The sequence below is a fragment of the Oreochromis niloticus genome, linkage group LG22 (genome assembly GCF_001858045.2).
Source record: "Oreochromis niloticus isolate F11D_XX linkage group LG22, O_niloticus_UMD_NMBU, whole genome shotgun sequence".
Taxonomy (NCBI): Eukaryota; Metazoa; Chordata; class Actinopteri; order Cichliformes; family Cichlidae; genus Oreochromis; species Oreochromis niloticus.
In genome coordinates, this window is record NC_031985.2 from 17,653,773 (window position 1) to 17,678,524 (window position 24,752).

General features: G+C 40.9%; 2 protein-coding genes and 1 long non-coding RNA gene across 8 annotated transcripts; 2 read left to right on the forward strand and 1 right to left on the reverse strand.

Moving 5' to 3' along the window:
• The first annotated feature begins 2,547 nt into the window (after nucleotides 1–2,547).
• LOC100699499 (trypsin) lies at nucleotides 2,548–9,993 on the forward strand. Its single transcript, XM_003452455.4, has 5 exons — nucleotides 2,548–2,706; nucleotides 2,871–3,006; nucleotides 6,683–6,936; nucleotides 7,606–7,748; nucleotides 9,692–9,993. The coding sequence occupies exons 1-5, from the start codon at nucleotides 2,676–2,678 to the stop codon at nucleotides 9,836–9,838; spliced, it is 711 nt and encodes a 236-aa protein (XP_003452503.1). The 5' UTR covers nucleotides 2,548–2,675; the 3' UTR covers nucleotides 9,839–9,993.
• On the reverse strand, nucleotides 9,743–16,838 carry LOC100690398 (40S ribosomal protein S19). 6 transcript variants are annotated; one of them, XM_025902407.1, is made up of 8 exons: nucleotides 16,703–16,791; nucleotides 16,418–16,488; nucleotides 13,748–13,848; nucleotides 12,226–12,409; nucleotides 12,077–12,131; nucleotides 11,521–11,542; nucleotides 11,180–11,370; nucleotides 10,481–10,991 (listed from the first exon to the last, which is right to left on the reverse strand). In XM_025902407.1, exons 2-8 carry the CDS (start codon nucleotides 16,486–16,488, stop codon nucleotides 10,956–10,958), a joined length of 660 nt encoding a protein of 219 aa, XP_025758192.1. In that variant the 5' UTR covers nucleotides 16,703–16,791; the 3' UTR covers nucleotides 10,481–10,955. The 6 variants fall into 6 exon arrangements, with proteins under 6 accessions (XP_013131372.1, XP_025758189.1, XP_025758192.1 ...); XM_025902404.1 differs by lacking the exon at nucleotides 11,180–11,370 and having other exon boundaries at nucleotides 10,472–10,602; nucleotides 16,703–16,838; XM_025902403.1 differs by having other exon boundaries at nucleotides 10,481–11,309; nucleotides 16,703–16,838.
• On the forward strand, nucleotides 15,379–16,990 carry LOC106098767 (uncharacterized). The gene is made up of 3 exons (XR_001225075.3): nucleotides 15,379–15,562; nucleotides 16,304–16,512; nucleotides 16,712–16,990. It is a non-coding gene; the product is annotated as an uncharacterized LOC106098767 (long non-coding RNA).
• The last annotated feature ends 7,762 nt before the right edge of the window (nucleotides 16,991–24,752 follow it).

Sequence of the window (24,752 nt, forward strand, 5' to 3'; positions counted from 1 at the left end):
CTTAAACATTGTCAGAGCAATGTGTTTTTTGTTAGGCCACTTAGCACTGACCTATAAAAAGGCACCTAACTCATGCGATGAGTCAGTGTTTCTCCTACACATAACAGACAACTTGGCAAAGTTGCCAAATTGTATCATTAGGCACTTTGTTACTAGCAGCCTGTCACAAAAGCTGTTTGTTCCCATTTCTGTAGCTGAATCTGTGAAAAATGTCCAAGATGTTAGAAATCTTGTCAAAACTGATGGAAACACGAACACACTCAAAAGTACCATCAAATTTTATCCACCATAAAATAGGATCTGGAAAGCATCTGACTGACAAAACCCTCATTTTTCAGCACGATAATGAAAAAGACGCATGAGGGAACACTTCCAGTCATGGATTGGCCTCCCCAGAACGCCAACAGTGTGAGATCATCTTGACGGAGAACAGAACAAAAGTAAGCCAACACCCTGAGTGTCCTTCAAGAAGCCTGGAGAACAATTCCTGAAGACTTTAAAGAAAACACAAGAGAGCTGCCTAAAAGCGTTCACGCTGTGTTGAAGAATAAAGTTGGTCACACCAAAAATTAACTTTCAAGCTTGCCTCATATACTGAACAATCATGTACGTTTGCATGTTTCAATGAATCACTACGCCTATTTCCCATTTTTCTAACACAATATAAAGAAATGAGGGGTGGCTCAAGAGTTTTGCACAATACTGCATATTATGTTAAGTTAATTAGGCGTAGGTGTGACTGTGTGTGATTCTTTGTCTGTCTCTCCTGTCCAGGATGTACCCCTTCTCTTGCCCAGTGACAGGCAAGAAAAGAACAGTAGTTTTACATTTTATTTGAATTAGTAAAACAAGAAGAGTCGAAAGGTGCATGAATGAATTGAGTCTGTGAATACAGGTTAGTTTGTGATGCTGTCTTGAGAACCTCGACACATGGTCTACCATAGTGTTATGCCTAGCTCAGATTTACTAAATCAAAAATGTATCAATGCGTCAAAAAACGTACACAAGGTAGGAATAACTGCAACACAATCAAACCAAAGCCTATGATAACCATGTTGGGTCCAAGAAGATAATTAATTTTCCTTTATTTAATGTTTATTTAACAATTTGAGGCATTAATTAGGACCTCATAGACACATAGCCCAGCACTGTCACTATATTTTCTTTGATAAAAAAAAATTATAGGACTGGGGTTATTAAAGCTTTGCAGCATTTGTGTTTGTTTGTTTCTTTGTTTCCATTATCCACCTTTTCTCAGTCCATTTTAACCAAGCTTTGGCCCAGAGGAGACCCAGCATTTCTAGATCATGTTCACATATTTTTCTCTGCATTAGCTTTAACTTGCATTTGTGGTCGACACAATGAACTGTGTTCACAGACACTGATTTCTGGTAGTCTTACTGACCCTTGCAGTGATTGACAGTGATAACAGGGTTGTGCCTGTTTTTAATGCAAATGCCGCCTAAGGGCTTGAAGATCACAGGTATTTGATACTGATCATTGGCCTTGTCCCTTGTGCACAGACATTTCTTCTCAGATTCTGATGATATTGTCTTTAGAACATGAACACTATACTGAACATTTTGTTCTACAAATTGTGGATTCAGTTTTTTTTCATACTGGGGAACCTCTGCTCATCTTTACTTCTGAGAAACCCTGCCTCTCCCAGATGTTTTTGTTGTACTGAGTCATGTTACTGACCTGTTACTATTTAACCCAATCAGATGCCAATTGCTCCTCCAGCTCTTTCTTTTTAGTGCCACTTACTTTCACCTTTTTTCTCGTCCCATCCCAGTTTTTTGAGATTTGTTGCTACTAATATTTTCTTTAAAATGGTGACGTGGTGGTTAGCCCTGTTGCTTCACTGCAAGAAAATACTGAGTTTGACTCTAACACCTGCGGTCTTTCTGTGTGGAGTTTGCATGTTCTCCCTGTGTTTGCATGGGTTTTCTCGAGCTTCCTCCCACAGTCCAAAGACATGCACTTGAGATTAGGTCAATTGGTGATTCTAAATTGGCCATAGGTGTGAATATGAGTGCATATTGTTATCTGTCTACTCTGTGTTAGCCCTGCGTCAGATTAGTGATCTGTCCAGGGGTGGACCCAGCCTCTCGCCCTGTGGTAGTGTAACGTGCGGTGGAGATGAAGCCAGCCGCGGAGGTGTGCAGGTGGATAGCGAATGAGCAACAGCTTCTGACTTTCCAAAAGTACTCATTTATTTACAATATCAAAAATAAAAATCCCACCTCTACCACACATTACTAAAGAGCACACTAGTCCGCGTACACACGGGAGCATCCATTACAGGGAGAGTACGAAGAAGAACAAAAAAAAGAGGGTGACACACCAGTCATGAGACAGAAGGCGCCGCCATGTGATGATACACTGCATTACAACAGCAACTGTTACAGTAGCCAGGATAGGCACCAGCCCCCTCCACGACTCCAATAAGGATAAGGCTTCCATGACTTGCAATTGCACCATTTAATCATGCTGAATTGACAGTATGCATCTGTTTACTCAAGGTCTTTCTGTTACCTTGAGCCATATGGCTCATTCCCATGACAGGTTTTCCTTTTTATCCCCCTGATCTTGAGCAGCTGGATGTAACTGGCACGATAGGCGTATATTAAGAGTTGCATGATTGTATTCACAGTCAGAAGCAAAATATCACCATGAAGGCCGTGGTACTTCTCGCTCTATTTGGTCAGTATGCAAGATACTAACCAGCTTTACTCTTTTTCCAATCAGTTTGTAAATGTGTTTTGATGCATCAGTTTGTTTCCAATTAGAGTTATTCTTGTGCAACTTTTTTGATCTGACTGATTTTTGGCCACTTCTATTTTCTTTTTCACTGTATGTTATTTTAGTTGTTGCAACTGGAGGTTATGAGTGTCCCATGCACTCTGTGCCCTACCAGGTCTCTCTGCGTGCTGGAGGCCACTACTGTAGTGGATCCCTGATCTCCAGCCAGTGGGTCCTGTCTGCTGGTCAGTGCGCCACCTCGTAAGTACAGGAAACTGCATTTCAGACGGCAGCTTTAGTCGACACAACTAGGAAAATAAAACTTATCTGGTAACAGGGGCAGTAGCGGTTTTTGATACGAGCGACACCGGCGGTTGCCCGGGGCGGCATCACGGGCATCGGGGGAAAAGAAAAAAAAAATATATATATATTGCTCGTACTCATGCTGCCCCGACATCAGCCAGCGCATATTGGGAATGGCATAGGCACCGATCGGTTTTCTATTGCCCATTTGCTGGGAGTAAGGGCGCCCTCCATTTGCGAGGTGCGCCGGCTGCTTGCGGCACAGGGAGGAGAGGGCGGGGCGGCGGGGGATTCTCTGGCTGGCTGGAGCAGCATCTAATAACCAACTCGCAAAATAAAACAATATAAAAACAAAACAAACACAAAAACACCGGACATTATGATACAGACTTATAATTTGCACCGATGTTTTTTCGAAATTTTATCCGCGAAAAGTGAGCGCGAGAGTCTCGCCCTCGGTGCGCCTGCTCGCTGCTGAAGTCAAAGTAAACTTTATTGTCATCTCCGCTACATACAGTCCAGTATATAGAGAGACGAGACAACGAGGCTGCAGTTACAGCAGTGCAAGTAAACAAACAATAAGTATAAGAAGAGTACGAAAATAAATATACACTTTAGGACTAGGGGTAAAGGGATCAATAACAATTTGAAATTATTTACAGTTTGATGATTTAAAGACTCACAACCCGTCGAAAGGGGAGGGGGGCTGGCTGCTTCCAAATAGAGCACATTTCACGCCCGGGGTGCCAAACAGGCTAGGACCGCCACTGAACAGGGGCAGTGCACGCAGTGCAAAAAAATACAGGAGGGCAAAGGGGTCAGTAATGTTCTCCATTTTGTGGTGTATATCTGGAGCGGCAGAGGCAGCAGCCTAAGCAAAGAAGCCCAAACCTTTCAGTTCAATTCAATTCAACTCAACAATCAGACATATGACCAAGTACTTGGGAACAGTGGAAGGAAAAACTCCCTTTAAGCAGGAAGAAACCTCCTCCAGCAGAACCAGGCTCAGGAAGGGGCTGCCATCTGCTCCAACTGGTTTGGGGTGATGGGAGGAAGACTGTCACGGCGAGTGAGATGAGCCGTGTGGAAATAATAAAGGAGGATCCAATCGCAGGCAGTAGTGAAGGTGTGAGGGTGGTTTATTAAACACAAAATTATAGATGGACAAACAGTAAACGGAGAACTAAACTATACTGGGATAACTAAACTACTGAGTCTGAACAAGAACACGAACCTGAGCATGAAGGAAGACGATGGTACATGATGATGACGGCAGGGAACACACGAATGAAACATGGTGGATACACAGACGGACCAGCAACTACAAACACAGAAGACACAACTTAAATACACTCAGAGAAACACAGGGAGCTTACACACAGGTGGGGGACACAGCTGGGAGTAATTAACGAGACGAGACAAGAGGTAAAACTGAACATACTCACATGAGACGCAGACCTTCACAATAAAACAGGAACAACAAACCAGGAACAAGAAACCATCACACAAAGACGCAGACTCGACACTGAGAGACAGACAGAAAATGACACATGGAACTAGACCTATACTAAGCAGACACAACTGAAGAACAAATCCTTAAACATGAATACACAGACACATAGAATTCTAATTCTAATAATAATAATAATAATAATAATAATAATAATAGCACCCGAAAAACACAACAATCATTCAAAAATAAACCAAAACATCAGAACTCAAACTACTGGGTCGAACCGACCCAGAACCGTGACAAAGACAGGAAAAATACACAATGTGGAAGAGACCCAGAGATGAATAATAACTGATGATTAAATACAAAGTGGTGTATAAACATGAAGAAGCAGTGCATCACAGGAAACCCACAGCAGCCTAGGCCAATTGCAGCGTAATGCAGGCATATAGGAGGATCACTGGATCCAGCCTATATGGTTTATTAAAAAGGGTGGAGGTTCGGTCTGCAGCTCTGCTGCACAGGAGGGGTGGTGTAGTTGGTTCAGGGGGCAGTCCCTGGGAGCCTGACAGAGCAGCTGAGACTAATCTCCTAATGATGCCTTCCCTAGACACACCTGCGCTCAGGCGGTTCTGAGCTGGAATCATCTGGACTGTGAAGGCGAATAAATGGACTCTCATCCTGAAATGCTGCCTGATTGTGCGTCCTATCTTTGTCACACTAATCTTAAAAATAAAGAGGGTGTTTGTTTCCCAAATCCAAACTGGGAGCTGGTTCAATAGTAGAAAGCTGAAGGCTCTGCCTCCCAGTCTACTTTCAAATACTCTAGGAACCACAAGTAAGCCTAAAGTATGAGAGCAAAGTACTCTGTTGGGATGACATGGTATTTTTAGGGCAGAGTACAATAACCTTAGTTTTATCAGAATTTAGAAGCAGAAAGTTAAAGGTTATCCAGGTCTTTATGTCTTTAAGACATTCCTGCAGTTTAACTAATTGGTGTGTGTTACCTGGTTTTGTGGATAGATAAAGTTGGATGTCCTCTGCATAGAAGTGAAAATGTATGCCTTCTAATGATACTACCTAAGGGAAGCATATATATTGTAAGCAGAATTGGTTCTAGCACTGAACCCTGTGGAACTCCTTAATTAACCTTAGTGTGTGACTCTCCATTTACATGAAGAAGTTGGAGTCTGTTAGATAGATATGATTCAAACAATTGCTGCGCAGTACCTTAAATACTACAGCATGCCCTAAAATATTATGGTCAACAGTATCAAACACTGCACTGACGTCCAGCAGGACAAGCACTGTCAGAGGTCTAAGGAAGATCATTTGTAACCTTCACTAAAGCTGTTTCTGTACTGTGATGATCTCCGTAACCTGACTGAACCTATTCAAATAAGCCATTCCTCTACAGATTGTCTGTTAGCTGTTTTACAACTACTCTTTCAAGGATTTTTTAGATGAAAGGAAGGTTAGGCCTTCCTATAATTAGCTAAGACAGCAGGCTCAACAGATGGCTTTTTAAGTAACGCTTTAACTGCCAGCTTAAAAGTCTGTGGTACTAGCCATCAACAGAGATAGAGTGATCATATTTAAGATTAAAGCATCAATTAATGGGAGAACTTTGAACAGTCTTCTAGGAATGGGGTCTTAGTGATCTGCTAAAGTGATTGCTAAAGTTATCTCAGAGAGATCAATCGGAGAAAAAGAGTCTAAATAAATATCAGTAATTTTAAAAGTACATAATGACATGTCTGTGAGATGGATATAAACAGCCTTTTTGTCTAATGATTAAAATGAGTCATTGCTGGTTAAAGTTAAAGAAATGCTTGTGCTTTGATGTGGGATTATCGTGTCTCCTAATGCATTTTTATGGAAGCAGGAGATATGTGCAAAATTAACATTACATCACCAGATTTTCAACCAGTTTTCTGTGGGTTTGATATGTTTTTGTGAATAAATTTCATGATTCACCTTCGGTTGCCACTTGACAGCTCTTGGTCGAACCATTTTTAAAAAACCTAAGATCATCCCTGTTCCAGAGAAAGAGCATTTTAGCCCCGTGTATATGTCAGAAATGGCATTTGGTTCTTTTAAAGAAGAATCAACACGATGTTTAAAATGCTTAAAATGCAACATTAAAAAAGTTTAATGTTTAAACTTTCTCTCTATACTCAGTTGGCCCAAAGTCTGCCTTGGTGAGCACAGCTTCGATGTAGATGAGGGCACTGAGGAGTGCATTTATTCTGAAAAGACTTTCTTGCACCCGGATTTCAACATCGACACCATGGACAACAGCATCGTGCTGTTCAAACTGAGTCGTCCCGCCACCCTCAACAGCTACGTCAAGACTGTATCCCTGCCCTCTCTATGCCCTGTGGCTAATGAGGACTGCATGCAGTCTGGATGGGGCAAGGCGTTGTCTAACGGCAGTAAGTAAAATCACACAGACGCGCAGAGAGGGGACAGTGTGGATTTGAAGAGGTCGTCATCAAACACAATAGGCTTTATTTTTGAATAAATTATTTAAAGTGGTATGCAAAAATCTTGAGCAATCCCATATTTCTCTATATTGTGCTTAGAAAAAGCCTGACCTTCTAAAAGGTAGTCTCGAGCAATAGTTCTCCAGGACTTTCTGAAGGTCTGTCAAGGATTTTCTTTGGATTTTGACTGCTTTTTCATTCATTCACCTGATGTTTTCTTCAGTTTTATCACAAACTGGAGGAAACTGAAAAGGTAGTCCTTAAAAAATATCTCCATCCATCTTCTTCCACTTCTCCAATTCATGGTGACAGGAGTCTGTCATTGCTACCATAGGGCAAGATGCACTGTGCATCCTCGACAGGCCGCCAGTCTGTCGCAGGGCTAACAGAGAGAGAGGTAAAGCAGTGTTTCACAGAACTGCAGGACAGAGGACCAAACTGCAAACACTACTGAGTTTTAGTGCTTGTGGTACCTATTATCTTTGGTTACCTCATGCTGGAATTTTAAATACACGCTCACGAGACACTTTATTAGGTATACCTACCCACCTGCCAGTAGCAGGTTGGACCCCATTCATCCAAATAAATAAAGTGAGAGTTCTCCTTTTCACTTTGCAGCCTACTACCCCAGCAATCTTCAGTGCCGGAGGCAGCCCATCGTTGATGACGCAATCTGCAGGAACCTTATCACTACCGTCCCCGAGGTCACTGAGAACATGGTCTGTGCTGGATCCGTGCATGGAGACGGCAATGACTGCCCAGTGAGTAAAAGTCCAGTGCACACAAAGGGACTGAGGTGGTACACAAGTATGCGCATGAAATCTGAGACTGAGTGCACTTCTTATTAAACTTCACTGGTGCAGGTTTACACTCTAATGGCATCTAATTGAGCATCAGAAAGATGTTCTCACTCTACTATTGACTGTAAGAGGGAGATCCAGCAGTATTGTTGGAGAGAAAACCTAGTCAAAGTGTGTTAGAATGTAACTAAGTACATTTACTTAAGTACTCTGTGATATTTTATACCTCACTTACAGTTTAGAGGGAAAGAGAGGAGAGGCTTGCAGGGATGAGAGGTGAGGGTGCTTGCCTGCTATCAGGAGCCACCTTGGTACAAAAGGACCAATTGATTTCCCTTTTCTGTTATTCCTGATTGTAGAGACTGTAGAGGATTTTTAATTACAGAAATATAGCACTCAAACAAAGACATCATAAGGACAAGTGACCAAATGTAGCAAATATCCGTCAGCATGGTGGTTTCATCACAATCACATGGGTAACATTATGATATCCGCCATCATCGGGGTTTTTTGGGATTTAATTTACTGAATGCATGTCTAGAATGTTTTTTCCAGAAAAGATGTCATGAGTTTCATTCAGAAGAATCTTTTATCCATAACTAACTTACCTGATCCCACGTTTAACAACTTCATGCTGTGATGCTTTGAAGAGAAATGTTACAGGTGCTCAAAATCCTGTCTTGCTCAGCTCAGACAGGGTATCTACTTGTCCTTATACTTCTTAAATACACATTTACAGATAAAATCAAGTGATTCATGTGTCCTTGGTTCAGTTTGGAGTGTTCTTGAGTGTTTTTAGCCAATTCACTGTGAGAATTATGTGCTCGCAGTGCGGCTATTTTCAGCCGCTCTGCACATTTACATCATATACTGGTTTGTTTACCATGTCTTCCTGTGACCTCACCCTGTCATTGACATGTAAACAAAATCTTCTATTCCTCTCGAACCCAGTCCTCATAAAACCTTATCTTATGAGCCAGTTGCTCCATAACTCATATTTCACTCGCTTTTTTCAGCCATTTGTCTTGTGTTAGTGCAGGTATGACGCACTCATTTTACATGGTGAGTCACGTTACAGCCCATTTTGATCCTAAGCAGGCAGCACCAGTGAAACTAAAGAAGTTTAACCACACATTTAGAAAAAAGAAAAAGAAGGCCATTTGTAACAGCTTTTCTTAGTTTTTGACGTGGTAAAGAAATGCTGCTGTAGTAAATGAGAAAAATGTGCCAGCATGATTTAAATTGTAATAAATGTATAAAATTATAGAAAAAGGGGAAGTTTCTGTTAGTACATGGAAAATATCCTGTTGTTTTTTTACACTTGAAAATCTTTGAATTGTTGTGTTGTTGTGCTTCTAATTGTCACTTTTCACACACAGTGCTGTTATTCTGGAGTAAAATGCTTGCCTTAAGCTACCTAATTTGATCATCAGCCTGTTAATCTGAATGTTATGGCTTTATAGATTAAACCTTTCATACAATAGGTGAAAGTATGCCAATAAGATACATTAGATTAAAGCCTATATCTAAAGAATGTACGGGTCTTAGCCTGGTGTTCAGGTCTGGCAGGGCTTGCAGTACACTGGTGCAAATCCTGAAGATGATGAAGAAGAAAGCCTTGCTGACCAGCCTTCTGTACAAATGAGAATACTCAAGTTTACTGAATATGTATTGTACTTGCCTAATACCTTAAACTCAACCAGATGTTTTCTTTCCACCATAATTATCATTTTTACTTTACTTTGAAGTTTTAAAGCACTTAAAGTAACTTGCTCACACCTGTGGACTGCCAAGTGGTTACAGGTGGCACAAAGCACACTGCAACCACAGAAAGCTGGAACTATCAGTGAGTTAGTATTTCGTGATGAGAGAGTCTACCGTGTATTTCCTGTCTTTGTCTGCAGGCAGATGCTGGCGGACCTCTGGTGTGTAACAACGAGCTGCAGGGAGTAGTGTCCATTTCTGTTGACTGCCTCAATGGAAACCCCACTCTTTATACCCGCGTGTGCCGCTACGTCAGCTGGATCAGCAGCATCATGAGCAGCAACTAAACTGAGCAAAAGTCACTCACCGGCCCATATAAAAACTGACATTCAGTCAGTGCTCATACTCATTTTATTCAGAGCATCCTGTATAACTTATATGTGCTCAGTAATACCATTCTGCAAACGCAAAGTTAGAAAATGAATAAAAATGTGCATGAGAATTCTTTGCATTTCTTTCCTTTCTACATCAGCTCTCACATTTCTTTTTCTCTCCACAGCTTCACATTTGTAGGCAAAAATACGAACATGCTTTTGCTTTGTAACACTGCATTCGGAGTGCTTTGGGTCCACTCTGCGCCTTCCTGTTACAAGGCCACCGCCAACCTCTGACTGCTGCAAAACATTCATGTATGATATTTGCACTCGCTGTATTTTAGACACATGCATCGTTATGAAGTGCCTCTTTGTGCTCAGTTACTGTCGGCACTGGATTGATACGGGAGGAGGGTGAACTTGAGTAAATAAGCGGTAAGGCATAACTGCATTCCTTTTCTCTGGATTCTTATATAACGTCCTCAGATGGCGCTCTGTAAACTCCGCTGTTTCTTGTTTGCTGAGGCAACCTGAGCACACAAAAGACAATAAAGAGAGAGGAGAGAGGACAGTCGTGCTGATGTAACAAAGAAGCTATACTCTGCACACAAGACGTGCAGTATTTATTTAGAGATGCCAAGAAATATCTTACATATGATTATATGTTTTACATTGTTGCCATAACTGAGACACAACACTAGAGGGAGCCACTTCAACTGTATGCTGCACATCTGGTGCTGTAAAGGGTTGAGCAATAATGACATTTAATTTCTGATGTCTTTGAAGCCCTCTTCAAGTATCAAATGTGTCTACAGTCATGATAAAAAAGGAAGTGCACACTCTTTCAGTTCTAGAGTTTTACGTATGAGATCATGAAAAATAAATCATCTGGCCCTTAGCAGGTCTTAAAATTATGCAAATACGAACACCTCTATAAAAGCAGATGATGGATTGTATGGAAATAATCTCATAACCCTTCCCAGACTGATGATCTGGAGCGTTCGGGTGCATTAACACAATGCCAAGAAAGAAAGACATCACCTTGGAGAAGCAATTCTTGCTGCCCGTCAATCTGTGAGGGGCTATGAGATCATTTCAAAACAATCTCATTCTCAAGTCCATCATTCTGCAATGAGAAAGATTATTCACAAGTGGAAAACATTCATGGCAGCTGTGGAAAACCCAACAAATTCACCCCAAGGTCATCCATACAAAGCTTGGATAAACTGTAACAATCCCAAGAGCTGCGTCTCTATACTGACTCTACAGGTCTCAGTTAGCACGTTAAGTGTTAAAGTTCCCGACAGCAGAGACCTTCTTTCGGCTGCTCCCATATTCACAAGGGGTCACTGCAGAGGATGAAGCCACATATTTGATTTGGCACAGATTTTTGTCCTTCCTGACGCCACCCTCCCAGGGATTTGTGTCTTCTGCTGGTCTTGAACTGGGGATGTTTCGCTTGTTAGCTGAATGTGTAAACCACTGAACACTAAAATTAGATAACACTAAAAACATACAAGCACAGCTCAGGTTTGCAAAGCTACATCTGAACAAACTAGACCTCTGAAACAAGGACCTTAGAATTAACAGATCCTGTACTTTCTTTTTACTATGACAGCACAAAATAAATGTAATGAGCTTCCATTTATTCTTACCTTTTAAGAGTAGCATCTCATGCTGAATAAAAAACAAAAATCATTTTTATTTGTCTTAAACTGGGTCTTAGACCCAGCCTTCAAAACAGCTGTTTTCCAATTGATTTCTTCATAAACAAAAGGCTTGAGCAGTAGGTGGGTGGGGCTGCTGCGTGTCTGAGATGACCACATTAGGGAATTCCCTACTCTGTGATATTGTACAAATCCAAGACTAGAAAAAGACTGTCTGAAACTCTAAGCCTGAGTGTTTGGCTCAAAAGAATTACTTTTACATACATGGACCTCAAAGAACATAATGGGTCCACTGTAAAGAGTTATTTAACAACATTATGACAATTAGATATGATCCCCTGCTCACTGTCGCTATAGTTCTGCTACAAAAAGTATTATTTTTATCCTCTACACCATAAAAATAATACAAATTCTAATTAACCCCTCTCAATTACAGTCTTTAACTAACTGCAGAAATAATATGCACATTACAGAGAATGAAACAATAACATTTTTATGCACAGATAAATCCACATATGCATGTACTGCAAGTCTAACACCTCACCTGCCCAGCGATCCTATCCAGGTCTCTCTGACCCTGAGAGGTCAGTCTACGACCGCTGTAAGCACAAATATTTTAAGACGTTTAAAAATAACAGTTGTTGTGAAGTCACCACCTCAGAATCACATCGTCTCAGCATTAACCCTTCTCACCCATTGGGATCCTTCTCCACCATCTTGAGGCCCTCCAGAGCTTGCAGGACCTTCCTCGCCACGTTCCTGGATCCTACGCTGAAGTGGGCGGGGCATACACCATTCCTCTGGCGCCCACCATAGATTTTGATCATGGAGCCCACGCCGACCCCTCCTCGCAGGTACAGGTGGCGGGCCGTGGATGCTGGTGACACGTATCATATACAGTACAGTATGTTTCAGTATGAACTTGTTTTATCATTCAAAATACAAGAAGTCAACAAATTTTAGAGCTAATATAAGTCAGTACAGGACATCCACAGGTAAAGGAACAGTGTGCAGTGCATGCGTTTCTATTGAATTTAGCAAATATGCTTTATCCATATAACAAATTTTATTCCAGGCAGAAGCACAATGTGCAGCATGATACTATCTCAATAATGGAAAACTAAGTTAACAAACAGGAGAAAGTGTCAGGACTGCAGACCCAGACGTGGGACACAGGAGTAAAGTGTAAAGTTGAGCCCTTAAATATAAGAATAATAAAGTCTGAAAGTAATCCAAAGCAAAGCATAACTCCAGGCAATCCAATACACAGCTGAGAAGGAAAACACAACACAAATCAGGGATAATGGGACAAAAGATGTTGAACCAAATAAAAACCATCAGGGACAAAAGACCACAAACATAAAACAGGAAATGAACTACACAGAAAATGACCGCAGAGACAAGACTGGGCAAACAGAGAAGGATCACAAAAGGAAGTAACAAACTTATCACCATCAAAGCAAATAACTAAGGCAAATAATGACAAAGAGATTCCAATGGACCAGGGAATATAAAACATTATAAACAGAAGACCAAACAACATAAATCAAAACTCAAAAGAAATCATGAAGAATAGGGGTATTAATAAAATGACATAATTAAGACGCCGATGCGTTCAGGGGTAGCTGAAGCTGGTTTTACAAGATTTCTGTAATCGGTGCGTGACAGCTGTACAGCCTAGACATAAAAGCACGGTTATATTTTTCAGCTTCCTCTTGGAAATAAAAACTCCTAATTTTACAATGTTCCCTAAATCAGGGGCTCAGAAATAAAGAACAGATTTGACTGTACTGCACCTAGGTTTATGGTAGTCACTGCCTGTGTTACTCAGCTGTTTGTGTATGATCATAAATCACAACGATGCCTAAAAAAGGTACAAATAACTCCAAGACTGAAAATTTTTTTCCATCTTAAGATGAGATTTCTAGAACCCAAACTTTATCAAATAAAATATATCTTCTGATTAAACATTTCAGTTCACTCAGTCAATTCAGCTAATGACTGCTTTTCATGTTGTTGACTGTAATCAACTCTGTTTGGGTAATTGTTCGGTGTGTAATTGTTTATTTTGTCTGAACAATAATTAAAACAGCTTGAGACAGAGGGAAACTGCACATCCACACACTAGAGAGGACTGAGCCTGAAATGTTCATGACTTTCATTTACTTTTTATGATTATTTGTCAATCCAGCTGCACGTGGAAATGAAAACCAACCTGCTCTGGTGTAAAACCAGTTATCGTCACAGGGGGCAAGCTCCTTGTGCCTGGCAAGCTTCACGGTATCAACCCACTCTGGGACCTTCAGTTTGCCAGACCTGAAAAATCAATTAGTAGGTGATGTGATGAATAAAAACAGTGTGATACATATTAAATTGTTTGCTTTTTCAACTCATATATATGATAATAAAGGTAAAGTCTTCATCGTGTAGAGTAAGGCAGATTTTTTTCCATAAAAAACTTTGATTACGATTTGGATGAGATTCAAAGTAAGAACTTCATATTTTATTGCTCTTTGTAGGATGTTTCAACTCAAGTGCACTAACAGTGTGCAGTGTACATATTTAAAGTAGTTCTAAGTTAGAAATTTCCATCATGAGAAATATGAAAATACAGCCTCTATTAATCCCATGCAGGCAAAAGTATGGCAGTAGAGGTACAACAGATGTGCAGAAAGACCAGTGAGGTATCTATTGTAAAATAAAATAAAGCACAACAAAGAAAATGAAACAAGCTGAAATTTCGCTTTCTTTTTTTTCAGCATTCAGGGGGTGTATTATTGTTGTTGCATGAGTCTGAGCTCCCTCTGGAGTACAGCCTGACCTATATAGGATTTTTAAGACTGATACTGATACCAATATTTAGCATAGTTAAAAAAAGCTAAAAAAAACTGATACATCAGCCAATATTTTTTCTTTCAGACACACAAAACATAAAGAAAATTATTATATTTGTTATATACATTCAAATTACTAAGCTAATATGAAAATGGAGTTTAATCTAGTTTTCTTGTCACGGCAAGTCACAGATTACTCACTGCCACTCAGTTCGGATCAGCTGGTTATTGTGTTGCCAACATGGAAGTTAGAGAGCGCCCTTTTGTAGACATACTATACAACATCAACACTCAGTGTTTAAGGGAATCTCGCCCCTCTCTTCTTTACATTTTCACTTTAATTTATCGGCTATTGCAACTGTAGCCGATATATCGGCAAACAGTTAATATCAGCCGTCAGTCGGGCTGTACTCTGAAGGCTCACTGGTTGTAAATGTGATTTATCGGCCAGTAAAAACCACACAATAAACACTGACACACACACGGTGGTGAGTGAAAGGGAAACATATGTGAAACTGTTTATACGTGTGAACAAGACAGCAGTGATATACATAGAAAATCAGCAATACTCAACTGAGAATGGCCACATACCACAAGAGAGAGAACATCTGTAATGTGTCAGAAGCTGCACTGAAATACAGCATCATGCTATCATGGCTGCTACTGTGGTTTACTACATTCTGGAGCCCATGTGTGTTTCATTCTTTTACTCTGCTACGGAGACTGCGACCCTTTAAAATAGTTATTTTAAATCACCTTTTAACTATGAACTGGATTTTCCTGAGTGACTTACATTTTACAAAAATTTAAATCTAAACACAGAAGACATAACTGGCCACGAGACTAATAGTACTAAAGAAACAACCAAAGTTATACAAATATAATTGTCTATGTATGCATATACATTTTAAGAAATCATCTGTGTGTGTGTTTTACTGAAACCTAGCTGTGAAAACTACGCAATCAAAACTTCAGGTTCTCATTGTAACCAAATGAGATCTCTCATGTACATTATTCTGGTTTTACTTCCTGTTTTTCTTAGTTTTTTCCTTCATTGTTTCCGCCTCTATTTAGTTGTCTGTGCTTGAGCTCTGCTCCCACCTGTGTCTTGTTTGCAATTAGCCCTCTGTGTAAATACACTCCTGTATATGTGGTCTGCTTTTCTTCCAGAGTTTCTTCCATTCTTCGTTTCCTCGGTATGCTAATCTCTTATTACTTTGCATAGGTCTCTCTGGGAAGTTAAAAAAACCCTCAGTCTTCAAGATTAATGTAATTGCTGAAAAATTAAACTTGTAAAATTATTGCATGTTAGGAAGACTTGTGGCTTTTAAAAAAATTATAAATTTTATTTATAAATAAATAAGGTCTGACATAAATTCAATTTAAAAAAACTGGACTATAGTTCAATTTAGTAAATTTAGCAGCTTTTCCTCTCAAATCTACAGTTTTAATAATTTCTTTCCACAATCCCACCCAAAATGTGCCAATTTTTTTTTTTTATCACAAAAAATTGTCAATTCTTCTTCTGCATTTCCCTTTTTTATCCCTCATAAATCTGCCAGTTTATTCTAATTTGCCACTACTTTGACCTAAAATTTGCTAAACACTCACAAATTTACACTCTCAGATTAACTTCATCCCTCAAATTGAATTTTTCTTTTCTAGGACACATAGTTTGGGGTTTTTTTTTTTTGTTTGTTTGGGGGTTTGTTTTTTTTTTTTTAAGCTTTTTTTCCCTTTCAAAGCATTTCTTCCCCAAATTTACAATTTCAATTTCTAAAGTTTAGTTTTCAAGTGTTTATTCGGTTTTCCTCCTCTCTTCCCTCTATCGCCCGTCCTTTAATTACAAAAAAAAAAAAGTCTAATCTTAGGTGGCCCTCAGTTCGGTGTCTGCATTAATAAACTGTCCTTTCCCTGTGATTCACCGTGTATTGCAGCTGTCTGAGTCTCTGCCCGGCCTTCACAAATCCCCCATCATCCCGCTTGATTGACAGGTGGACATCAGCCCGTCATCAGATAAGCGCAGAGGCAGGTTGTGGTGCATTACTTACTTTTTGAGGAAAGCTGACAGTGCTTTGACAAACTCTTGCTGGTTGACATCTTTCACCGTGACGCTGGGCATCTAGAAGGACAGTTGGAGACAGGGGTGAGCTGAAAATCATACACTGTTTGCGGCTTTACGAGCAGAAAATCACCGCTGATGTAACGTCTCTGCTAACGTTAGCTAAAACTCTAAGCTAGCCTAGCTAAAGTAACTGAAAGCGGGGCAGACACTTCGCCTCGTTCTGTTACTTAAACGTACAGCTGATATTATCATACATTACCAAATATCTTACTTTGTATAGGCCCCACAGAGACGACAGGCAGGCGGTTATGGACTCCCAGCTTAGTGACTGCAGCAAAAAAGGACCACAAGAAAAAGGATGCTGAAGAGGGATGGAGGGAGACTGCCCTCGTTTGGAAAGGATGATACCTTATCCTAAACTAACCTCGCCTGCCGCTTAATATCCCAGCTTAATTCACCCTTTAAACCTAAGTAACACTGACGGGAATATTCTCCACTTGTATTGTAATCCTACGGGTCAAATAAGGTGGCGAAACAATATTAAAAAGCGAGTTTTTGAATATGAGGATGCAGTTTATGAAGTACTCCTGCTGAATCCCAGCAGGGGGGACTGTTGTGGCACCTTTATTTACACCCTGGCCCACTTCGTGTTTATCAGGATCCTTTTCAGAAAGTGCTCTGCAGTCAGGGGGGGGGGAGGAAAGCACCCGAGGGCTGGTATCGTCTTAATTTTTCACCTGCAGTGAACTCTAGTTTATGCAAATACAGTCAACGTTGCTTTTATTTGGCTGTCAAACGCTAAATGGAGCTCTTTCTGCGGCTGCAGAGCCTGTGCTCCGTGTTTGAAGGAGAAACAGTGCATTTTAACGGTTGATCGTGACACAACGCATTAGATTTGGACCTACCCAAGCAGTCAGCATCTGTCACCATCCCCCAAACTGAACACTTTGGCCTTGTTCAGAAATATAACAAAGATTAGAATCCAAATAAGTCTTTATTAGATACATAACAAACTCTTTTATTTGATGGATATTACATTAGGCTTAATTAAAAAAAGTCCATCAAATACACTTCAAGGGAAATGACGATTACATGCTTGTACTCAAGTTTAAAATAAAAATGACTAAAATTGGTTTTGAGCTGAAAGCCACTTAATTGATTAGTCAATAAAAACAAATGGCTTGTTAAATGTGAGGATTTGATGCTTTCTCTTAACTTTAAGTCTAGGCTCTTAGGGGGTTTTATTGTCAGTTCAAAAGCATGTACAGGTTGAAGGCATCTCATCAATGCAAAAGAACAATTAGATCGTGTAATAGAGTAACACTGCGTGCAGCTTTTATGGGGCGTGTGTTGTCTGTAAAGTATTGCTTGCTTTGTCATAGTGTTAAAATACTACTTTTCAACTATAGGTAAAATACCTTTCTCTGAGGGCATAAAATTTGGGTTTTTAGCATGGCGTTCAACATTGAACATCTAAAATTGTCACATTTAAAAGGCAAAGTGAAATCTTACTAGGCCACATTGTCTCAAGTAGAAAAAAGATTTTTTAGCAGATGTGCAGTTGCTCTAAAAATGCATTATGTAATCCTAACAAAATGACCAGACCATGCACTTTTCGACAATGTTGTTACAGAACAATGTAAATGCATTTTTAAAGATGTTTTATAATTGTGTTAATGAAATATCAAGGTTATTATCACTGTATAAGTTAAGTGAAACATTTCTTCTATAGCCTCATAATTTGCAATATTTCAAAGAAATGTGTAATATTTGACGACATGGGGGGAAAAAAGAACATTTTATGTAATTGCTGCTTACAGGCAGCATTATTTTAGTTTTTATGCATTGAAGGGCACTTTCAATCCTTTTCCAATGAACTTCATAATTTAAAGTGCCAGCAGCATTACAGTGCAGTAGTAGTGATGCAGAATAAGTCAAATGTCAGAGCAAAAGAAACCTAGGTAGTTTGCTTACCTTCATAGCCTTGTTGTATTCAATGATATTTGCCTCAAGTGGTTTTCACCTGTAGCTGGAACAATTTCCTTGCGTATTTTTGCACAGTGCTGTGCCGTTTTGGATATCAAAGTATCTTCGTACTCCCCAGGCTGACATGCAGCTCTCACTTGGATGTGGCTGGGTTTCTGTTGCTGTGCAATGTGTTAGCCTACCATAGATCACAGGTAAATTGTTTTTATTTGTATTTCAATTAAGACAAACTATATGACAGGATCTAAACTAAAATACAATAACAATGTAAATGTCCTCATTTTTAGGTTTTGTCAACCTAACAGGGTTCGTAAAGGTTTGGTGCAACTGAAGTTTAGGTTCTTGTTGTACAGTTTCTAAACCTAAATCTTGTCCCTGACATACATTCATATTGTAGAGAAAGGCTTAACAAACTAAACACTAGCAAATTCACTACCTAAAATACATGAAACTGCCATGCATTAAAAATGAATGAAGAATAAGACCTGATTAGTAGTACAATGTCTCAAATAAACGAACCCAGTGATACAGCGTACTCTGTATGTTTCAGGTTGTCACTCACTTTAGGACACCAAAAGGTTGTTTCTGTTCTTCTGGACGTAGCGTTTTCAGTGAGGGAGAAACGTTTCGTCACTCATCCAAGTGACTTCTTTAGTCTCAGCTGACTGCAGGTTTCCCCGACCTTATAAACAGTACACTTGCACAATGACTGAAACTAGCCCACTGTCACTTTAGGACAGCAGGGAAAGACGCTAACCACCTCTATGGCTATGCAAGTGGAAGCGGGTGGCTGGCTGATCTATTGCAGGCTACGTGCAGTTCTTGCAGGCTTTACAAAAAACGGCTCTGTAACAGTTTATTTTAAGGTCCACTTCTTTCTGCATTAATCTCCACTGAGACAAATTAAATAACTAGCCTGACATTGAAAGGGATAAAAGTTGGGTAACCAAACTATAAGAATTTGTATACTTTTAGAGAGAGGAGGCGGGGCTAAGCGGCCACTGCAGTGTATGTGTGAACTGTCGAAGAGGAGAGTGAGGAAGCACAGCTGGTATCGGTGTATCAATACTGCGGAAAACAAGTATTGAATCCTCTTTCAGCTGTTCAGAACCAATGCATATTTGGACGATGCTCGTTTAAGCTTTATGTGGCAAAGTGCTGAAAATGCAGAACGTTGTGGCTTTCCTTGTCCGTAAAGTCGCATCTTATGTGGCATTTGGGCTAAGATCTTGCACCAGCGTGTGGAAGCACTGTATCTAAATCAAAGCTAGCTAAATGTGTTTACAAATGTGCAGACATGTTCATACACACATACACAGCAGCTCTGCTCTCTGTGTCAGCCTGTCTAAGCGCCTTCCCCTCCCCCCCTCTCAACATCTCTCTCCCCTTTTTGTCCCCCTCTCCTTTTCCCTCCCCTCGCTGCTCTCCTGCCTGCGAGCACTATTTCAAGCCTGTGCTGAGGACAGAGGGAGGGAGAGAGGCAGACGCGCACAGATGCGCAGTTAGAGAGCGAGAGGAGGGGGGGCGGAGGGGAGGGGAAGGCAGACAGGATTTGGAGTTCAAGTGCACGTGCAGAAAATGGGCTGAATAGAGGAGAGTCGAAGCAGAAAGGAAACCAGGAAAGGGAACGGCAGGAGCTGGAGACAAAGGACACAGTAGCTTTCTTTCTTCCTTTTCTCTTCAGAGAAAAGAGAAGGTATTAGCCCCATGAAAAAATGAGAACCACAAAATTTGAATATAGCAAGCATAAGACAAAAATGTATTCCAGTTCTTGCCCCCTCCTCTTTCCCCACCGCCACACTCCTCCTCCTATCCCTCCCTCCATTAACCTCCAGTCTCTCGCTTTCTCTCCTCTCTCTGGTTGGCTTTTTCTCCCCTCCCACCTCTTCACACACACATGCACACGCCCCGGACTCCTTCCCACTCATTTCCCTCATGCTGTTCACTTTCACTGGAGACCGACCGCAGTAAGCTCAGTTTTTGCCTTCTTTTTCTTTTGCTTGCCATTCTGCTTTTTATACCCTCATATACGGCAGCGGTGCCACCACCTCACTATGCGTGGCAGCCCTGAAAAACGCAGGCCATGGATTGTCCCTGCATTAGACTGCATGCCATGTCCTTTCCTGTAAACAGTTTTTTTTCTTCTTCCCTTCTGCAGTATATTTTTTTTCTCCTTTCAACTCCATAGTCGCGTTCTGTGTAGAAAATCTTATCTGTATTTTGAAGTTGAAGCTGAGGGGTTGAAGATTATGTCTGAATGGACACATGAAGGAGACTGAGGCAAAAGAATGAGGGGAAAATGGAGAGCATGGCCTTAGAGAGAGAGAAGGCAAGAAAGAGAGCAAAAGAGACGTAGGAGAGTACCGGTACTGGCAAGAAAAACGGGAGGGGGAAGAGAGGACCAGTAAGGGGATAGACTTGGGAAGGAGGGACAGCTGCATAGGAATTGACAAAAATCGCGGGAAAAAGGGGGGAAAAAAAACTCCAGAATGAGAAGAAACTGGACTTCTCTCCAAACTCAGACTCGCACTATGTGGCCGCCTTTGATTTTGTTTTCAGACATGATTTTTCATCAGTTCTGATCATTCATCTGTGAGTATACTGTGTACATGTCCTTTTTCTCATATTCTGTCTTTCCTTTCTTCCTCTTCCCCCTCACCTCACTTCATTTTTTTTCCAACTCTTTTCCTTTTTCTTTTGAAAAATGTGTTCCCTAGGTTGCTAATCCCCCCCCCCCCACCCCAAAAATCCTGCTCCTCTATCCCATCTCTTGCTCCACCTCTCACCTTCTTTCGCCGTCTTTCTCCCCCCCCCCTTCTGCCCCTTATCGTGGGTTATCGCTGTTCTCCTTGCCTCTCCTTCAAGGATTACCTCTGCTCACATTTAGATGAGGGCTTTGGAAAGGGATCACTGAGTGCATCCAGTTTTAGGGGGGCCCCTGAATGGGAGGCCAGCACTCGAAAGGAGGCATGTGTGAGACTCTGTTCATGTGTGTCTGTGCATGTGTGTTGTAATATGTTGGCGTGTGATTTAGAGTTAAGGGAGCCGGCAGCGCTTACGCATGCGTGGAGTTGCTCGATGATCACGTTTCGTATTCAGGGATTGTGCCATGCTGCTAGTTATAAAAATGTATAGAAATGAAAGCGGAGGTAGTTGGATGAGAAATGAGGAGAATTAAAGTATTGCTGTTTTGTTCTTCATTAGATGTTTCTCTCCTCCCATACGGCTCCCCTTTTTTTTTTCTTTTTTTTCTCTTTTTTTTCTTTCCCCCCCTCCTTCATCCGGGTATCCCCAATCTCTCTGGTCTGCTTGTAAAGACAAAACCCAGTCCAAGATGTGATTTTTAGTATAAAGATGTCAGTTAAATGGCAAACAGGTTTTTAAACTTTTGCATCTGAACCATGACTTTTGAAGTGCTGAACTTTATGTAAGAGCAGTGAGGTAAGTACAGTCAGACAATTGAGAGACTCAGGATATATAACAAGTCCCCCATCGTCCATTTGCAGTCCATCCAGCCCTGACTACTTTTTTCGCCTGCGGTATCAGCCTTGGATATCTTCTGGCATCCCCTTTCTTTTCCTTAGTTATACATGTGTCTGCTGTTTTTTTTCTTTTATTTACATATCCTTCTGTTATCTCACATTCTGTACCACAGTTGCTATCTAAATCCAAGGTATTGCACCAAGGGAGTGCGTATATGTGTGTTCCTGCGTTGTCGTTCTTTATAGACGTGACTGTGCAGACGATAATCCCAGAAATGCTTGATCGTGCAAGTTTATGCTTTTTCTTTTTTTTCCCCCCCTTAAGTTTAAAATCTTAATCACCTTTTTGCGCATTAAGACTGCGTAGTTTTGTAAAGTTAATTCAAAACTGTCATCTTGTAGACTGGTTTAATTGTGTAGCCGAGAGCGTTGGATAACACTCTCTATCCTAGTTTGGTAATAATAGTCTGTGACTAAATGTGTGCTCAATTTGTGTGCAATGAGATGACAGCATCACTGCATGCTGCGATAAGCCAAATAGGGAGGGCGCTTTTTGTTTAGCATCATCCCAGGGTCAACCTTTCCATGACCTCCACTGTACTGTAGCTCTTAAGAAAATGAAAGGGAAAAGGCTTTGATGTCAGAATTTTGCTGGAACCGCATATCTGCTCTGGTTAGCAAAAACACAGAACGGGATAGGCTGGCTAAAGCTCCCCAGAGCCCTCAACCTGCTCTTATTTATTTTAAATTCATTTTTTTCCCTTCAACTTTGGCTAAAATCTGCCAAGCATGTTTTGATTCCACTTCTGAGCGGATTTGGTGTCTATTGCCCTGTGTAGTGGGACCCCCAGGTTATGAAATATTACTCAGACAGACCTGGTGTTATGTAATCTTACGTAACTGAGGCGGCAGCTCAGCAGGCTCGTGATCAGGGGCTCTGGAGGAGAAGCTATATGGGTCTGCTTATGGTATGAACTCACTGGCAGGGTCAACGCACTCCTGACTACCTGGGACTTAAAGGAGAAGTAACCCCAGCTGCACAAAGGATGCTACAGCATCCATACATAGTACATCAAACTGAGGACGATGACCCAGTTTGTAGCAGGTTGTCTTTGTGTTTCTCTTTTAATCTGAAAATGTATGATATAGAAGCCAGTTAATGTTAAATTATTTACTAATCTCTGAATTTAACTTTAAATAATCTGCTATCAGACCTTCGTTTGTAATACTGAAAATTTCCAGATTATTGCGGTCCCTCTGCTTTCCCCACGATCCTGTACCAGCTCTCCGTGAATCTCATGTGTTTCTCATTCATAATTGATGGCATTCAACCGCAGCATACATTACTGGATCAGAACAGACCTCAGGAATTCCCATGCAAGCTGCCGTTGTAGCAGGTTTGAATTTTGGTGCTGACGGTTTTCCTTTTAACCTGGAAACTGTAGTGCTAGTGCAAAAGAATCGGGCTTAGTGTGAAATGTAAACTATACAATGTAATCTCTGCAAGAGACAGAGTGTGCTCTGTAGCAGAGGACTAAAGACCTTGAAATAACGGCACAGTTGGGGGGGTAATTTTACTTTGATATTTTAGCTCTTATAATAAATAACCTATAATAAAATGGTGTGAAATTCTAAGCTGTAGATTCAGATTAGCTTTAAAGGTGAATAACCCACAATCTTTTTATTCACTCACATTTTCCAAATTTCACTACATACTGATTGAAAGTTGTTTCAAGTGATTTACTCTGATTTGTCTCTTTCAGACTGAACCTGAAACAGCCAGATCATCAGGACGGGATTTTAAAAGGTAAGGAAATTTCCTGCTATAAAGGGATATGAAAGAAGCAAAAGGTTCTGTAGTTTGTGCTTTACTGATCAGAGTTTTGCTTAATGGCACTCAGCAGTCAGGAACACTTGGTCAGCCATTTTAGTCTGTGGTCCGATCGAAAAGCCGATGCACCATCACAATAATTGAATTACTCTTCCCTGAGTCATTCTGTTGTGACACAGATGTCTGCTAACCATGGGCCTGCGTGAAAGCGGCAAATATGCAGTCTTTAACTGCACATTTTATTTATTTATTTTTAAAAATCAGTTTAGTGCAACTCCTGTCAGCTGGGCTTTATCTTAGTAAGCAACAAGTGGAAGGGTCATCAGTTGGTCATGTCCCGAATATCAGATGCTGTTGAAAAGTGAGAGAGCATGGGTATAAAGACAGGCCTGTGGTCTAGCCTTGAAGCTAGCTTTGGAGATGCCTCACATTACATTTGTGTCTTTGTGCTGATGTCACCCCATGCTCCCAGACCAGCACGAGGATAAGAGCTACATTCTGCCTCTGTGACACAATAGAGCCCTTCTTGCCCTGATATTTTCACAATGTTTTTGCAGGGCCCTCGGTGCGCACACACATGCGCACAGTCCTCTGCAGGCAGCACAGGCTGTTGATTCAGAGCTGGTATCGCTGCTGTGCACTTTACCTGATATTAAAATTCTTGTGGAAGGTGTTTGCTCAGATTTGTAGCACTCTGCTTCCACGGTGCGTTGTAAATAACACGCTCTCAAAATGACAAATGTTAATGCTGCTTTATGAACTGCGTGCTTTCTGTAGGATGTGTAGATTCAGTGGTGCTCTGGTACCCTTTTACAGTCCGTACAGTGTGGAGGTGTGACATGGGTTAACGTCTGATGCCTGGAGGAATGTGTCCGGGTCAGCGCTGAGAATTCCTCAGTCCTTCGCGACTAGGTCACTGCACTGGCAAGAGTCTGCCACCTATTTTAGCATGCGCACTGCTAACTCACCCTCCCCTCTTTATCTCTTCCAAGTCTGCCCTTCTCTTTTCTTTCATTTCATCC

Coding starts and splice junctions, on each gene's coding strand:
- LOC100699499 (XM_003452455.4), top strand. CDS start 2,676: ATGAAGGCCGTGGTACTTCTCGCTCTATTTG. Junction 6,937..7,605: donor CAAGGCGTTGTCTAACGGCA/GTAAGTAAAATC, acceptor TTCACTTTGCAG/CCTACTACCCCAGCAATCTT. Junction 7,749..9,691: donor GAGACGGCAATGACTGCCCA/GTGAGTAAAAGT, acceptor CTTTGTCTGCAG/GCAGATGCTGGCGGACCTCT.
- LOC100690398 (XM_025902407.1), bottom strand. CDS start 16,488: ATGCCCAGCGTCACGGTGAAAGATGTCAACCAGCAAGAGTTTGTCAAA. Junction 13,849..16,417: donor CTGTCAGCTTTCCTCAAAAA/GTAAGTAATGCA, acceptor TTGATTTTTCAG/GTCTGGCAAACTGAAGGTCC. Junction 11,543..12,076: donor TGGATAGGATCGCTGGGCAG/GTGAGGTGTTAG, acceptor TTTTTTATTCAG/CATGAGATGCTACTCTTAAA.